Below are 17,033 nucleotides of genomic sequence, written 5' to 3' on the forward strand. Positions count from 1 at the left end.
TTTTTTGAGACAGAGTCTCACTGTCGCCCAGGCTGGAGTGCAGTGGCACAATCTCGGCTCACTGCAAGCTCCGCCTCCTGGGTTCACACCGTTCTCCTGCCTCAGCCTCCCGAGTAGCTGGGACTACACGCGCCTGCCGTCGCACCTAGCTAATTTTTCGTATTTTTAGTAGAGACGGGGTTTCACTGTGTTAGCCAGGATGGTCTCGATCTCTTGACCTCGTGATCTGCCCGCCTCAGCCTCCCACAGTGCTGGGATTACAGGTGTGAGCCACTGCGCCCAGCCCAGCCTGGGTGACTCTTGCTCTACTCAAGAGAGACTTTGCTTCAAAAAAAAAAGAAAAGAAAAGAAAAGAAAAGAAAAGAAAAGCCAAAAGGCATCAAGCACAAACCTCATTCACAATATAGTCCAGCAATTCGAAGATGGCCATGGCGGGCCGGCTGTCCATCCCGTGACCTGCACAGGGAGAGAGACGGGGGTGAGAGGGGCCGGGGGCCACCTCACTACTTCTGCTGGGGGTTGGGCTCCCAGGGGGCTGATCACCACTGGGCACCCTCCTCCCTGTGCCAGCCTAAATCGGAGGTGGGTGTGCAGAGGCACAGGACAAAGCTCCTCTGCCTGACGCTGTGTTCCATTCCCTGGGACAGCCACTCCTTGCCTGAGCCTCTAGTGAATTAAAAAAACGGCAAAAGGAACATGAACATTTTTTGAGAAGTCACACATTTGGCTCGGTGAGGCTTGCCGGACGTGCCCAAGTCATCACCCTCCTCTCTGGCGGGCAGGGGGAGGGACGGTGCTGACCGCAGGCAAGGACAGCAGTGTGACCTTGCATGGAGCTGCTGGCGGTGATGGTGGCAGGCCCCGAGTGCCATTCAGGACGAGAGACCGGCTAGGGGTGGCTGACCCGTCTGAGAACCAGCTGGCCAGGCCTGAGCTTGGCAGCTGGACTTTCGCCTTCTGCCTGTCTCAAAATGGGCAGGCGGGCTGGGGCCCTGGGCTGGGGGCAGGGCTGGGGACGGTATACCACCTGAGAGGGGCCGAGGCCAGGCCTGAGGATAAGGACTTGGGGGACTCTCCCTGGGATGAGATCAAGACATCCCAGCAGTCTGGCTGGGGGGGAGGACTTGGGCTTGCTAGTGCTGTAAAAATCACCTTCTCACAGCCCCAGTCCGTCCAGGGTAGAAGGACCACAAAACGTGGCCTGCTCGTGTCATAAAATACCACTCAGCCTTTCAAAAGGAGCCAGGCTCTGACACGCACCATGGCGTGGAGGACCCTCGAGGTCACTGCGCCCCGGGAGAGAAGCCACACGCAAAACACAGAAGGCCACACAATGTGTGATCCCATTTCTGTGAAATGCCCAGGACGGGCCAGTTCACAGGGGCAGGAAGGGGACGGAGAGAGACGGCTGATGGGGACGGGGTTTCCTCTTGGGAAGCTGAGAAGGTTCTGGAATGAGAGGTGATGGGACGCAGCACTGTGACTGAAAACCACTGAAATCAGGGAGTTGTGGGGTGTGTGCTTTAGTTCGGAAACGTGGTCTTAAAACCAACCAGAGTCCGCTACAGGGTCCTTTGGGGTCTAACTCCACTAACTCTCCCTGATGTCTGACTTCAAAAACAATCACAGGACCCTCCCGTGATTCTGCACCAAGCAGCGTCGGCCCCTGGTTCTTCCCTCAGGCGGTGGAAGTGTCTGCTCAGGCGTCTCTGCCTGGCGTCTGGGAGCTCCCGCTCCTGAGGTGCCTGCCCGAAGCGTCGGATTGTCCTCTGCGAGCCCAGCTGTCCCTGGGGCCTGAGCCCTCCCGCCCCTTCCTGGGCTGCGTCCCCTCCTGTGTGTGTTGGGGCCGGAGCCAGCAGACCACTGAGGGCCATGCCAAGTCAGATCTCCACTTCGGGGCTCCCTGGCAGGCGTGGCCTGAACACAGGAGCGTGTCACCTGCAGAATCCAGGTTCCGCAGTGGCCAGTTTCTTCCACGTTCCCGTACGTTTGAAGGCGTTCGGGATAACATGTTGGAAAATCTAGCTGCCCAGGGGCTTGGCGGCAAAGCTATCCTCCCAGATCCCTCCAGCTGGCAACGACAGCTGCAACTGCCCGGACAGAACAGGTTCGGGGTGCTCACTGCTTCCAGCTCTGTCCCTGGAAACCCCAGGACCATCTCAGGACTGCTGACCGCAGCCGGCACCATCCAGGGGACAGGTGGTGCGACAGGGGCGGAGGAGAGGCAGCTGCTGGCCCAGGCACAGCAGGCCCCGCACAGGGTACTGCGCGTCCAGACCGGAAGTTGCAGACGCAGGCCGTACCGCTGATGGGGCGCCCAGGGGGTCTCGGCCGAGGCGAGATGCTGTGAGGCTCTCCTTCTTCCCCGTCGACCACTGGCCGGCCAAAGATGGCCTCCAGCTCCTTGGCGTCGGGCGGGGGGATGGGGTACCTTCCGATGGCCAGCTCCACCAGGGACAGGCCCATGCTCCAGATGTCCGACTGCACTGAGTAATGTGTGCCCTGCAACCGCTCCGGCTGCAGCAGAGGCAGGAAGGAAAGAGCCCAGAGGGGCCAAGATGGCAGCTGGAACCCGGGAGGCTTGCCCCGTTACAGCTCCAGTCACCTTCTCCATGGCTAATGACCACAGCAATGGATGGAGAGCTGTTAAGCGATTCTACCTCCCGGCTCAGCAACCCAGGGCCTCCCTGCAGCACTTGCTGAAGAGGCTCCAGCCCGACGCCTGGAGCTTCACGCCTGTAATCCCAGCACTTTGGGAGGCTGAGGTGGGCGGATCATGAGGTCAGGAGATCGAGACCATCCTGGCTAACACGGTGAAATCCCGTCTCTACTAAAAATACAAAAAATTAGCCAGGCGTGGTGGCGGGCACCTGTAGTCCCTGAGTCTCCTACTCAGGAGGCTGAGGCAGGAGAATGGCGTGAACTTGGGAGGCGGAGCTTGCAGTGAGCCGAGATGGCGCCACTGCACTCCAGCCTGGGTGACAGAGTGAGACTCTGTCTCAAAAAAAAAAAAAATTACACGCCTGTAGTCCCAGTTGCTTGGGAGGCTGAGGCAGGAGAATTGCTCAAACCCAGGAGGTGGAGGTTGCAATGAGCCAAGATTGTGCCATTGCACTCCAGTCTGGGTGACAGAGCACGACTCTGTCTCAAAAAAAAAGAAAAAAAAGAAAAGAAAAAGAAAGAAAGAAAGAAACCTGGTAGGCATTGCTAGAGACAAAAACTTCCGTGAGAATTCCAGCAGGAAGGGGAGATCTGGCTGGCGTGGGGCTCAGGCACACCTGCTGGTAGAATCCCAGCACTCTGGGAGGCTGAGGCAAGAGGATCACTTGAGCCCAGGAGTTCACGACTAGCCTGGGCAATACAGCGAGACCCCGTGTCTACAAAAGACTAATACATTAACAAATAAAAAATAGCAAGGGGAATCCGAAAAGCAGGCTCCCAGGAGGCAGCGGCCTTAGGCAAGCCTTGTGGCAAGTGGGGAGAGCTGACGGAGGGGAGGGTGCAGCTGGGGTGGGAACGTCCTAGGGGCGCTCACAGCCATGTAGGCGCGTGTGCCCATGAAGTAGCTGGGAAAGCCTTGTGGGAGGGGGGAGAGAGCTGCGCAGGAGAACTGGCGGGGAGAGCTGAGGGGGAGAGATGGAGGGGACAGCTGTGTGGGAGAACTGGGGGCGAGAGCTGAAGGGGAGGGCTGGCGGGGAGAGTTGAGGGGAGAGCTGGGGGGACTCACAGCCATGTAGGAGCGTGTGCCCACGAAGGAGTTGGCCATGGAGTCGATGAGCTGGCCGCTCACCCCGAAGTCACACAGCTTGATCTCCCCTCTGGAGTTCACAAGGATGTTGGAGGGCTTCACATCTGGGGGCGGCAGGCTGCGAGTGAGGGGCGCCCAACAGTTGCCTGCCAGCCCACAGGGCTCTGGGGCTGGGCGGGTTGGGCCTTACCTCGGTGCATGATCTGGTGCTTCTCTCGGAGATATGCCAAACCCCGGAGAACCTGCAGGGAAGTGCAGAGAGGGTCACGGGACAAGGCCGCCAGGACTTAGCTCCTGACCGAGCCCAGGGGTTGGACCTGAGCAGCCAGAGCTGGAGCGAAGGACCTGCAGCAGGAACCCTGTTTCAGGCTGTGAGGAGCTCGCTGGGGTGGAGCAAGCGAGGGCAGAGACGAGACGATGCTGATGGTCCTGTGCCGTGTGCAAGTAAACCCCAGTTCCCACATGGCCGCAGTGCGGCCGATGCCATTACTGCCGCTCAATCAGGGCACATGGCTGAGCCCCAGGGAAGCTCAGACGGTGGCCCACGGCCCGGGAGTAGGCCGGGCTGCTGAGTTTGCCCACACCAGCCTCAAGGGCAGCATCTGTAACGCATCTGGGGTCCCAGGGACTGTGCGAAGGGTCCCCAGACGGGACGGGCTAAGGGTGCCCGGGAAGGACGCCGCTTCCCCCAGGCCCACCCTGGAAGGAGAATCCCGAGAAGTGAAGGAAGCAGCACAGGCAGTGCTGACGGCAGCTTTCTACTCTGAAGCGCGTGTCTGGCAGCACGCGGCCTGTGTCTTAACCCCAACTCCGGTACGGGCCGGCGGGACTCGGCCCCTGCTATGGGCAAGGTGCAAGCTCCCAGAAGCAACACGCACGGTCTGCTGAGACCACACGGCTCCGTGGAGCAGCTGCGCTGGAGACCGGGCAGCAGAGACGCCCTTGGCCCCGGTGGCATTTCTAACAGCAAGGGGGAGTGTGTCTGGAGGTCCTGGCGTCCCACATCCCACCCCAGGGTTTCCCCTTCAACAAGCTCCTGTCCCCTGCAACGTGCCAGCGGCCAACATCCCCCTGCCACGAGGGTCAGAGGGGACCAGCATGGCAAACAGAGGATACTAAGAGTCAAGAGGGAACCTAACGCCTTCACTCGGCAGATGGTGACCTCAGGCGCCAAAAGGGACGTCACTTGTTCAAGCTCCACAGGGGGTGGGCACAGCCTTGGCCACTCCCTTTCTGCAGGGGCCACCCTAACCCCCACCGCACTGTGAGTGGCTCCTGGAACCCTGGCCGTGTGGAGGAGGCCCGTGCAGGGTCTGCAGCGGGACTCACCGCGATGCTGACTTTCCCCAGGATCTCCTCGGGGATCCTCTTGGCCTCCTTCAGCACCTGGTCCAGGGAGCCGCCATCCTAGAGGGCACACAACGAGTGCAGGCTCTGAGCAGGTGGCTGCGAAGCCACGGATGCATCCGCCACTCCCAGCGAGGGGTGGTCTGCCTCCTGACTGATGGGAAGCGGGGGCCCGAGCCCAACTCCACCCACTGGTCCGGGGCCTTCTGATAGTTCTGCCTTTGGGTCTGCACACCCACCCACAAGGTGGGAAAGAAACAGGGCCCAGGGTGCCCCCGCCTTCCATCCCTTCCTGGAATCAGTTGCGTGACTCGGCCCTCCTGAGGTCGCCACAGCAGGGGCTTTGCTCCAGGCCAGCCCAAGCTGTGGCCGGGGGCTCAGCCAGCTGTGGGGCCTGCGCTCCCTGAAGCCTGCATGGTGGGCTTGTCTGTGCGCCACGGGAGGCGGCCAGGCTGGAGACCAGCTTCTTGGGCCTGGGTCCTCTTCCCAGCACACGAAGGGGAGGGCGAGGGCATGGAGGAGAAGCGGGCGCTGCCCCATGTGGGAGGAGGCGGCGGGTTGCTGTGTGCCTGTCCAGACCCCCACGGGGGCTCCCTAACCAAGCCCTGCGCCTGTCCCTGCCGCTTAGGACAGAAAGGCCAGGTTGAGTAGGACCGGGTGCCAGGGGGTGCATGGACTGCAGGACGGACCCCAGTGAGGCCAGCCCAGGTGACCGTGACCTTGGCCCCTCCCCACAGCCTCGGTCTCCTCACCGCTGTGGAGGCCTGGAAACCAGCCATCACGGGCAGGCTGGTCCCTGGGTGCGGCCCCACATCCATGTCACGAATGGTGAAACAGAAATTCCATGTCTTGCCCAAGGTTGCCTGGCAACAAGCCTAGGGACCAAAACCCCCAAACGCCAAAACCCCAGGCACTGGGAGCCACCCAAGATGCCTCTTCAGCGGTGGAGGCTCCGGACACACCTGCCAGGCCACCCCCAGGACAGCAGGGGGTGACCGGCCGAGTTCCCACTGCCACCATCTGGCATGCTTCTTTCTCTTCTGCGCTCAGCAGAGAGGAAAGTGGAACGGAGGCTGGAGAGGCGGGCGGGGGAGCCTGGATTTCCCCACCACGCTGCTCCAGGACTCCTGCAAAAGCCCAGCCTCCCCTGGGATGCCTTTCATTCACATGGGTGGGAGGAGCCGGGGGAGAAATCCTGGGGCTCAGGGGTGCCCGGGTTGCCGCTTTCTGGCCACTTCTGCCCAGCTAGGCTCGGAGAGAAAGGCCGAGGGCAGTTCTAGAGAACCCAACACGCTTTGAGGCCTCCAGAGCACAGATGTGACTCCATCCACCAGCTCCAGGCTGAAGATGCAGACACACAGGGTGAGAAGGCAGGTGTGGCCAGGGTTCAGACAGCCCAGGAGGAGGTGCCGGGATGGGAGCTCCGGTGAGCCAGAGCCAGGTGGAAACTGCTTCTCTTCTCAGTTTTTATCAATCTACCTTAAACTAATTATTTAAAAAGAAGCCAGACATGGGCTGGGAGCAGTGGCTCACGCCTGTTATGCCAGGACTTTGGGAGGCTGAGGCAGGCAGGTCACTTGAGGTCAGGAGTTCGAGACCAGCCTGGCCAATACGGTAAAACCCCATCTCCGCTAAAAATACAAAAAATTAGCTGGGTGTGGTGGTGGGCGCCTGTAATCTCAGCTACTCCGGAGGCTGAGGCAGGAGGATTGCCTGAACCCGGGAGGCAGAGGTTGCTGTTAGTCGAGATCACGCCACTTTTCTCCAGCCTGGGTGACAGAGCAAGACTCCTCAATTTAAAAAAAAAGGCCAGATGTGGTGGCTCACACCTATACTCCTACCACTTTGGGAGGCCGAGGAAAAGGCATGCTTGCGCTGAGGAGTTTGAGACCAGCCCGAGCCACACAGTGAGACCCCACGTCTACAAAAGATACAGAAAATAGCTGGGCGTGGTGGCGCAAGCCTGTAGTCCCAGCCACTCAGAAGGCTGAAGTGGGAGGACCCCTTGAATCTGGGAGGCCAAGGTTGCAGTGAGCCGAGATCGCACCGCTGCACTCCAGCCTGGGTGACAGAGAGAGACCTTACCTCAAAAAAAACAAAAACCAGGAAGAGACGAACAACTTCGAAGAGGCAGGGTGGCAGAAAATAAACCAACACAACCAACGCAACCAACGCAGCCAACGCAGCCAGCGCAGCCAACGCAGCCAACGCAGCCAACGCAGCCAAGGCAGCCAACGCAACCCTAAAACCCTAAAACCCCTGCTCCCCAGCACAGCTCCTTCAGTCTCCGTTTCTTATGGGGTCACAATCAATGTTTGTTGCGTGAGGAAATTCAAAAAGCCTTTCCCAGGAGGTGAGGGCAGGCGGAGTGCTGGGCCACAAGCCTCACGAGCTGGCGGAAGACACCTCACAGGAGCTCTCTCTGCAGCCGTCTTTCTTCACTGTGACATCGGGGCCAGGTCACCCTCTGGGGTGGGGCCGGTGTGGGCACTGCAGGGTGCTGAGCAGCGTCCCTGACCTCCACCCACTCCACGCCAGGAGCACCCCACAGACGTGATAACCACACACGTCGCCAGACAGCACCAGGTGCCTCCTGGGAGGGAGAACTGCCCCTGGTTGAGAAGGGCTGGTCTCCAGCTATAAAGACCAACGTCTGGCAGGACAAGCAATTTGTCTGAGTCACAGAGACAGGATGTGGTGCAGAGGGTATTGCAGCTGTGTACTGCTGGCTCCAAATCTCACTCTGTGCATGACCATACACTTCTACCGTGTGTGTGTGTTTATGTGTGTGTGTGTGATGTTTCAAATGGTCTTGTAACTGTACTTTTGTTACACAGGTAGTAGGCGAACACATTTTTCTTGTAAAAAATTCAAACGAAGATAAAAAACCCGGATACCCCATCACTTCCACCATTCTCCCCTCAAGCGTGACTCAGATTGTTCCAGATCTTTTCTCTTCTCTTTCTCTCTGTGAGACAGGGGTTGCCCAGATGGCAGCATAGTGGTGCGATCTTGGCTCACTGCAGCCTGGACCTCCTGGGTTTAGGCAATCCTCCCACCTCAGCCTTCCAAGTAGCTGGGACTACAGGCGTGACATCAAGTCCTGCCAATTTTTTGTAGAGACTGGGGTTCCTCACGTTGCCCAGGCTGCTCTCAAACTCCTGGGCTCAAGAGGTCCTCTTGCTTCAGCCTCCCAAAATGCTGGGATTACAGGAGTGAGCACCTGGCCCCCAGATCGGACTGTATTTGGAAATACAGACTCAGGACTCACTCTGCTGCCCAGGCTGTAGAGCAGCAGCTCAGTCATAGCTCACTGCAGCCTCGACGTACTGGGCTCACGTGATTCTCCCGAAGCGCCGGGATTAAAGGCCTGCTTGCCCAGCCGGAGTTTCAAATAACATCGAAATGGGCTCGTGCCTGTGCTCCCAACTACTCGGGAGGCTGAGGTGGGAGGATGGCACCAGTGTACTCCAGTCCGGGCAACTCAGCAAGACCCTGACTTGAAAAGACAATAAATAAATGAATGGGCCAATGCTACGTTTATTTTCTTTTTCTTTTATTTTGAAACGGAGTCTTGCTCTGTCGCCAGGCTGTGGAGTGCAGTGGCATGATCTCGGCTCACTGCAAGCTCCACCTCCCAGGTTCGTGTGACTCTCCTGCCTCAGCCTCCTGAGCAGCTGGGACTACAGGCGTGCGCCACTATGCCCAGCTAATTTTGTATTTTTAGTATAGATGGGGTTTCACCATGTTGGCCAGGATGGTCTTGAATTCTTGACCTCGTGATCCGCCTGCCTTGGCCTCCCAAAGTGCTGGGATTACAAACGTGAGCCACGGCGCCCAGCCCATGCGATGTTTATTTTCTACAACCACCCCTCCACTACATGAGTTGTGCTGTATTTGGGGATACTCCCATTCAGTACACCCTTGTGGATTTCACTTTGCCACTGCAAAGCGGCCAAATATTCTTTAATCACTGCCTTACTGATGGACACGTCCAGTTTCCATCACTGCAGAACAACATGGGCATTCTTCAGCAGATTTCACGAGACCCTGAGAAAGGCCAAGGGGCACCTCTATGAGGTCCATAAGTCACTGGCTCTCCTCTCCCATCCCATGAGGTCCCAGTGTCCGCTGGGTTCTTGCCCCGAGTTATCCAGCCATAGGTTCAGGCCCAAGGGAGGCAGCCAGCCCCACTGGCAGTCACCAACAAGTGCTGGCCATTTTATATTAATACATGACTGGGCGCGGTGGCTCACCCCTGTAATCTCAGCACTTTGGGAGGCCGAGGCGGGAGAATCGTTTGAGCCCAGGAGTTCAAGATCAGCCTGGGCAACATAGTGAGATCCCATATCTACAAAAAACTTAAAAAACTACTTGAGGGTGCTGGTGCACCTGCAGTCCCAGCTATTTGGAAGGCTGAGGCAGGAGGATCGTTTGAGCCCAAGAGGTGCAGGCTGCAGTGAGCTAGGATCATGCTACTGCACTCCAGCCTGGGTGACAGAGAGAGACCTTGTACCCCCTTACCCCCCAAATAAAAGAAAATAAAGATGACATAGAAATGTGGGGAAATTGCATAGAAATACAGGGAAATGGCCGCAGGACACGGAGGCAACACCCCGTGCGTGCCAGGTGCCATCCTGGGGAGAGCTCACATAGTCCTCCCCCCAGCAGGGACTACCCCCTCCCTCGGCTTCACAGCAGAAGCAGCAAGAGTCCCGTCCTGAACTCGTGGCGAGAGTGAGCGGTGGGGCCGAGACCTCATCCGGACGCCCACCCTCAGCCCTGGTGCTAAGCTGCCCCTCTGCCTCACTGGGGTGGCCTGGAAGGGAATGAATCAGGTGCTGGGCAGGCCCTGCCGTGGAAACCTACGGGCACTTGGGTGAATTCCGAGGGCATCGTTCAGCATGGAGAGGAGTCACAGGGCCGGCGAGGGGGCAGGAATGGCCCCCTTGGATGGCTTTACTTCCTAGGATGCTGCCCTGTCAGGGTTCACCCAATGCTTTAAAATCAACACGCTTCACACTGTTTTTTTTTAGTTCTTTTTTTTTTTTTTTGAGACGGAGTCTGGCTGTCACCCAGGCTGGAGTGCAGTGGCGCGATCTCGGCTCACTGTAAGCTCTGCCTCCCGGGTTCACGCCATTCTCCTGCCTCAGCCTCCCGAGTAGCTGGGACTACAGGCGCCCGCCACCTTGCCCGGCTAATTTTTTTTGTATTTTTTTTTTTTTAGTAGACACGGGGTTTTACCGTGTTAGCCAGGATGATCTTGATCTCCTGACCTCGTGATCCGCCCGCCTCAGCCTCCCAAAGTGCTGGGATGAGAGGTGTGAGCCACCACGCGCCTGGCCGACGTTTTTTTTGAGACAGAGTCTTGCTCTGTCGCCCAGGCTGGAGTGCAGTGGCGCGATGAGCTCACGGCAAGCTCCGCCTCCAGCGTTGAACCGACTCTTGTCCTGAGTAGCTGGGATTACAGGCGTGCACACCACACCTGGCTAATTTCTGCACTTTCGTAGAGACGGGGCTTCACTACGTTGCCCAGGCTACTCTTGGACTCCTGAGCTTAAGTGATTCACCCACCTCAGCCTCCTAAAGTGCTGGGATTATAGGTGTGGGCCACATTTTTCTTTTTCTTTTTTTTTTTGAGATGGAGCCTCACTCTGTTGTTGGAGTACAGTGGTGCGATCTTGGCTCACTGCAACCTCCGCCTCCCAGGTTCAAGCTATTCTTCTGTCTCAGCCTCCTGAGTAGCTGGGATTACAGGCACTAGCCACTGTGCCTGGCTAATTTTTTTATTTTTAGTAGAGACGGGGTTTCACCATGTTGGCCAGGCTGGTCTTGAACTCCTGACCTCAGGTGATCCTCCCACCTCGGCCTCCTAAAGTGCTGGGATTACAAGTGTGAGCCACCACCCCTGGCTAGACAAACTTGGAACTTTTAAAGAATGCACCCCATAAACACAGACAGCATGGCCTGTGTCTCCCTCTTGCAGCTTGGTGGTCTGTGTGGTGTCCCCTCGGGTGCCAGCACCCACTCGGGGAACCCCCATTTTAAATTCACCAAGCACAGAGGCTGGGGGAGGGTTGCCGTGCTCTCCCCTTTCCGCATGGGAAGCAGGGGTCTTGAGAGCTCAGTCAGCCACGTGAGGGGAGGACAGACGCAACTCCTGAGTAGAGAGGGTGCCTGCTGGACGCGAGGAGGGGGAAGACGAGGAAGAGGAGGAGGAATGGGGAGCACTACATGACAGAGGGGCCGCCTCAGACCACAAAGCGCTTCCTCATCCTTTCCTCGCCCTTTGATGCCGCCGGCACCGTGACTCTGCGAGGAGCGGGGCAGACGCCAGGCCTCCCTTGCTGGCGGGAACGGGGTTCCAAGGCGGTGCTGCCTTGCCCGAGTGACATGGCTATGTGGGGGCCTTGCTCAAATCCACTTCCTGCCTTCGTTACAAAAGCGTCAAAGGGGATTGCACGTTTGCAGGGTGTCAGCCAAGCATTCTGGTTCTGCAAAGGATGCCGTGTGGCGGGCAGTCTGATACCTGATGAGCTCGGTGTAGCGGGGTCGGCAGCATTTCCTCCGGGGTTTTGAGCTCTGGCCACTTCTCCTTTTGTTCCACCCAATCTTACCCACTTCTGGGCTTCAAGGCCAGAGAGTCTTAACAGGGGGGGACGTCAGAGTCAATGGAGGGGGTGCGTGTGCCCCCCCTAGAGACTGTGATCCCACAGATCTGAGCTGGGGGAGGCACAGGCCCGCCCTGACAAGCTCAGACTGCCACACCTTCCTGAGAAGGCCATTTAAGAACAGTCAGCAGCTTAGTTTTGTTTTGAGACAGCGTCTCGCTCTGCTGCCCAGGCTGTAGTGTAGTGGCGTGACCAAAGCTCACTGTAGCCTCAACCTCCCGGGCTCAAGGGATCTTCTCGCCTCAGCCTCTCATGTAGATGGAGCTACTTTTAACCCCATTTTTAAATGTTGTTAAAAATCTTAAAACAGGCACGTGCCACCACACTCAGCTAATATTTTCAATTATAGAGATGGTTTCTCACTATGTCGCCCAGGCTGGTCTCGAACTCCTGGGCTTAAAAGATCCTGATTACAGGCATGAGCCACCGTGCCCGGCCTGATAGTGATCAATTTTTAATCGCATCCGCCCTGGAACCCAGCAATTCCCTCGCACGGCTCAACCTCACAGGTTTGCCTGCGAGTCAGTGCCTTGTTACTTGAGATGGGGCAGAGACTAGAAACAACCTACATGACCCCCAAAACGGGAGTGTTTTCCCTCTCTGCTGTCGTAACGGTACCCGGGATACAGCAAGAGAAAAAGCACAGCTGGGAGGAGGGCACCAGTGCTGAAAAAACAAAATCATTGGCCAGGCGCGGCGGCTCATGCCTGTCATCCCAGCACTTTGGGAGGTCGAGGCAGGAGGATCACTTGAGGTCAGGAGTTTGAGACCAGCCCGGCCAATGTGGTGAAACCCCATCTCTACTAAAAATACAAAAATTAGTCAGGCGTGGTGGCGGGCGCCTGTAATCCCAGCTACTCGGGAGGCTGAGTCAGGAGAATGGCTTGAACCTGGGAGGTGGAGGTTGCAGTGAGCCGAGACTGTGGCACTACTAGACTCCAGCCTGGGCGACAGAGTGAGACCCCGTCTCAAAAAACACAAAAAGAACACAAACCCAAACCAAAGCATCTATGCACACACCTGTATGGCATCCTCTGGAAGCCGGCGCAAAGCATCTATACACACACCTGTGTGGCATCCTCTGGAAGCCGGCGCACTGCTGCCTCTGAGGAAAGGGGCCATGACGGGGAGCCTTCCTTCTCCCCAACACGCTCTATTCCAGGGAGGCCCTGCCCCTGCCTCTGTCCCGGACGCACTCACCATGTGCTCCATGCAGATGCTGATCTCCCCGTCGCTGTAGAAGGCCCCGTAGAAGCCCACGATATACGGCGAGTTGCACTCATGCAGGACCTGCAGCTCGCGGATGATCTGGTTCCGGATGGCCGGCTTGATCTCAAGGTGGATCAGCTGCCGGGGAGAGGGGGGAGACCAGCTTGGGGGCGCCCGAAAATGGGATGAGGGCATTTGGGGCCTCTGCTCTGCAGGCGTTCACAACAGTGGTCAAGACCAACTCAGCCCCCGCTCCGCAATTCCACCCCTAGATGTCCGCCTAGGTGAAGTGGACACGTGCGTCTGCACAGAAACGTGTCCACAATTGCTCACAGCGCCACGATTCACAGCAGGCGAGGGTGGAAAGAGCCCACGCGCCCACCCAGGGCAGAGCAGGCCAACCCAGCGCAGCCCATCCCCCACCGAAACAGGACTCAGCCGTAAAAAGGAACCAGGCCTTGACCCCGGCCACGGCGTGGAGGGACCCTGAGGGTGTCACACTTAGTGCGAGATGCCAGACACAAAAGGCCACACAGTATGTGATCCCATTTCTATGAACTGTCCAGGACAGGCCGATCCAGGGACAGGAAGGGGATGCATGGGTGCCAGGGGCTGGAGGAGGGGATGGGGGTGACTGCTGTCGGGGACAGGGTTCTTTTTGGGGTGATGGAATACTGTAAAATTGACTGTGATGAGGAGGACAATGTCACGAATAAACTACAATCCACTGAGTCACACACTTTCAAAGGGGACACTGTAAGGTATGTGAATTACACCTCAACAAACCTGTTTTCAAAAAAGACCAATGAAGCAAATACTTAATTCCCACTCAGTTGTAGTGGGAGCTGTGTGAAAGCGTTTTTCCCCGTCAAATCAGACTTTGACAAAGTGCTCACCTGTCCCAGGAGGGAGGCAGGGCAATGGCTCCCCTCCAGCCCTCTCCCTGCTTGGGGTGGGTCTATCTCGAGCCCCTTCCCACCCTCAAGCTGGAGACACCCCCTAGAGATGTTAGGCACACAGAGCCAAGGACGCCCCTGAGGATTCTCCCTCTCCTTCCACTCAGGTTCCAGACGGCAGGGGAAATCTTCATCAAATTGACCCTGGTGCCACTTTAAAAAGGCAAGAAGCCAAAGATCCACTCAAGAGATCAGAAAGGAGCCTGGTGTGGTGGCTCACACCTGAAATCCCAGCACTCTGGGAGGCTGAGGCCGGTGGACTGCTTGAGGTCAGGAGTTTGAGACCAGCCTAACATGGTGAAACCCCGTCTCTACTAAAAATACAAAAACTTGGCCAGGCGCAGCGGCTCACGCCTGTAATCCCAGCACTCTGGGAGGTCAAGGCAGGCGAATCACCAGGTTAGGAGTTCACGACCAGCCTGGCCAACATGGTGAATTCCCATCTCTACTCAAAATACAAAAAATTAGGCACCTGTAATCCCAGCTACTCAGGAGGCTGAGGCAGGAGAATCACTTGAACTCAGGAGGTGGAGGTTGCAGTGAGCCGAGGCTGCGCCACCGCACTCCAGCCTGGGTGACAGAGTGAGGCTCCATCTCAAACAAACAAACAAACAAAAAAATGGTGCAGAAAGGACATCAGATAAAACACCACGAGTAACCCCTAACCCCACGGACAAGCCCCAGGAGAGCCAGGACCCCCCACACGGCAAGGAGCAGCCTGAGGCTTTGGGCCAGCGCTCTGGAGAATCAGAGCATCCCGCTCCAGCCGCCGCAATAAGACAAGAAAAAGACATGGTTTCCACTCATCTGCCGTGGAGGCAAAGCCAGGCCCAGGTGTGCAGCGAGTGAAGAAATAGCCACTGACTGAGACGGAGATGGCTCCTTCCTTGAGGAGACCCAGGCTCAGGACGGGAACAGGAATTGGTAAGAGCACCCCGACATGGCAAAAATGCCGCCAAGGAGAAACAATCCGGGTGCCCGGGGAGCAGAAACAAGGAGGTGACACTGGGGCCGGGCCTTGAGGAAGGACAGTCACCGTGAGGAGGAGATGGGGGAGGGTGTTCCAGGCACAGGGACAAAGAGCCGCCTGTCAGCGGGCACGGGGGCATGAAGGAGCCCTCGCTGCGTTCGGGGCAGCAGGAGGCTGACCGTGGCCACAGCACCGGGCGTGTGTGGGGTGTGCCCCCTGCTCCAGGCCTGTGACCTTGAAAAGCGTGGCAGGGTCCAGGGGCACAGTGCCCAGCTCCCCCCACCCAGCCGCTCCTCAGGCAAAGGGTGTCCCACCTTGACCGCAGCCCTGGCACCGCCTGCCCCTGTAGCTCTGGCTTCTCCCCTCAGGCCAGCCTGCAGCATCCAGTTCCAGACGGGGGTCCCTGGGCTACTCCACTCCCTCATGGTGCTCCACAGGCCCCAGGGCCACCCCAGCACCCTGGGATGCTCTCCCCTAAGCCAGGCTGTGTCTGAGAGGTGCTGGTGCCCACTCCTGTTCCACGAGGGCCCGGTACTGAAGCTTGGATGTTCACGTGGAGGTTGGGAGATTTACTCGAAAAGGCCACATTTGGGCCGGGCACAGTGGTTCACGCCTGTAATCCCAGCACTTTGGGAGGCCGAAGCGGGCAGATCACGAGGTCAGAAGATCGAGACCACAGTGAAACCCCGTCTCAACTAAAAATACAAAAAATTAGCGGCACGGTGGCAGGCGCCTGTAGTGCCAGCTACTCGGGAGGCTGAGGCAGGAGAATGGCGTGAACCCAGGAGGCGGAGCTTGCAGTGAGCCAAGATTGCACCACTGCACTCCAGCCTGGGTGACAGAGCCAGACTCCGTCTCAAAAAAAAAGAAAAGAAAAGAAAAGTCCCTGTGCGGTGGCTCACACCTGTAATCCCAGCACTTTGGGAAGCCGAGGCGGGCAGATCACGAGGTCAAGAGATCGAGACCATCCTGGCTAACACGGTGAAACCCCGTCTCTACTAAAAGTACAAAACATTAGCCGAGCGTGGTGGCAGGCACCTGTAGTCCCAGCTACTCGGGAGGCTGAGGCAGGAGAATGGCGTGAACCCAAGAGGCGGAGCTTGCAGTGAACCAAGATCACACCACTGCACTCCAGCCTGGGTGACAGAGTGAGACTCCGTCTCAAAAAAAGAAAGAAAGAAAAGGCCACATTTGTTTTCACACCAAGCCCTTGAAGCTTGGTGCGTGTTTTCCATGTTCAGCACATCCGGACTGATTGCATTAAAAGAGCCCAGTAGCCACATCTGACCGGGGGCTGCTGTCTTGGACGGCTCAGCTCCTGACCAAAAACTTCAAAGGAGCCCTGGATGGGTGACAAGAAGCAGGAAAGAGTGCATGTTCAGCTGGCCGTCACAAGCCGTGATTGAGGAGAGGAAGTGGCGGACAGGCACTGGGAGGGATCCCAGGAGCCCCTAACGTGAAATGAGGCCGTCGGAAGCGACAGGCCTTCTGGAAGGCTGTAGTAAATAGCAGATGTGCGGGAGGCCGGTCTGCACAGGGCGGCTGCAGCGTGATCTCAGTTTTAATGGTTCTGTAATACCTGGGGCCTGTCGAGCAAGCATTCCAGATGAACAGGCAGCCACCACTGAGGGTGTGCGAGGGGAAAGGAAGACAGACAGGCAGGGAGGGGGCGTTCCTGAGCACCTGCACCCTCTGAAGTTCACCCTGACAATGCCGGGGGACGGGTGGGCTGCCCCGCTCCTGCTGACTGAGCAAGCCCAGGTTCGGAGCCTCGGAGCCATGTTCCCGGTGGCATTAGTTGCTAAGTCAGGATGGGGGCTGCCTCGGGGAACACTGCAGCCCGTATTCTTTCCAGGACACCACAGACCAGGGCGTGCCAGCTCTAATAGCTGATTACATGCGGATGGTGTCAGGGTGTTAAAACTGAATGCCAGACCTGGCTCGGAGGTGGAGATGGTTTCTACAGAAGAATGAGGAATTTGGGCCAGGGGTGGGGTTGGGGATTTGGAGTAGGAAAGGAGAGGAAAGAGCTTCACTGAGTGTCCACGAGAGCCGGAGCGGGAGGAGGACCAGGCTGCCGCCCCGCAGGCCTGGGTCTGGAATGATCTCAGCAATCTCGTAAATCATGGATC

At 57.7% G+C, this 17,033-nt stretch overlaps 1 protein-coding gene across 1 annotated transcript in view; it reads right to left on the reverse strand.

Annotated features, from left to right (window-relative positions):
- The window catches only part of MAP2K2 (mitogen-activated protein kinase kinase 2), a 28,580-nt gene that overhangs the window by 6,969 nt on the left and 4,578 nt on the right, over window positions 1-17,033 (reverse strand). Inside the window, exons 2-7 of the mRNA XM_011943455.1 lie at window positions 12,967-13,113; window positions 5,078-5,155; window positions 3,939-3,990; window positions 3,728-3,852; window positions 2,304-2,517; window positions 392-456 (exon numbers count right to left, since the gene is read on the reverse strand). Of these exons, the coding sequence (XP_011798845.1) occupies window positions 392-456; window positions 2,304-2,517; window positions 3,728-3,852; window positions 3,939-3,990; window positions 5,078-5,155; window positions 12,967-13,113 (681 nt within the window). The remainder of the gene's footprint in view (window positions 1-391; window positions 457-2,303; window positions 2,518-3,727; window positions 3,853-3,938; window positions 3,991-5,077; window positions 5,156-12,966; window positions 13,114-17,033) is intronic.

Source organism: Colobus angolensis, unplaced genomic scaffold (assembly GCF_000951035.1).
Source record: "Colobus angolensis palliatus isolate OR3802 unplaced genomic scaffold, Cang.pa_1.0 Scaffold22, whole genome shotgun sequence".
Classification (NCBI taxonomy): domain Eukaryota; kingdom Metazoa; phylum Chordata; class Mammalia; order Primates; family Cercopithecidae; genus Colobus; species Colobus angolensis.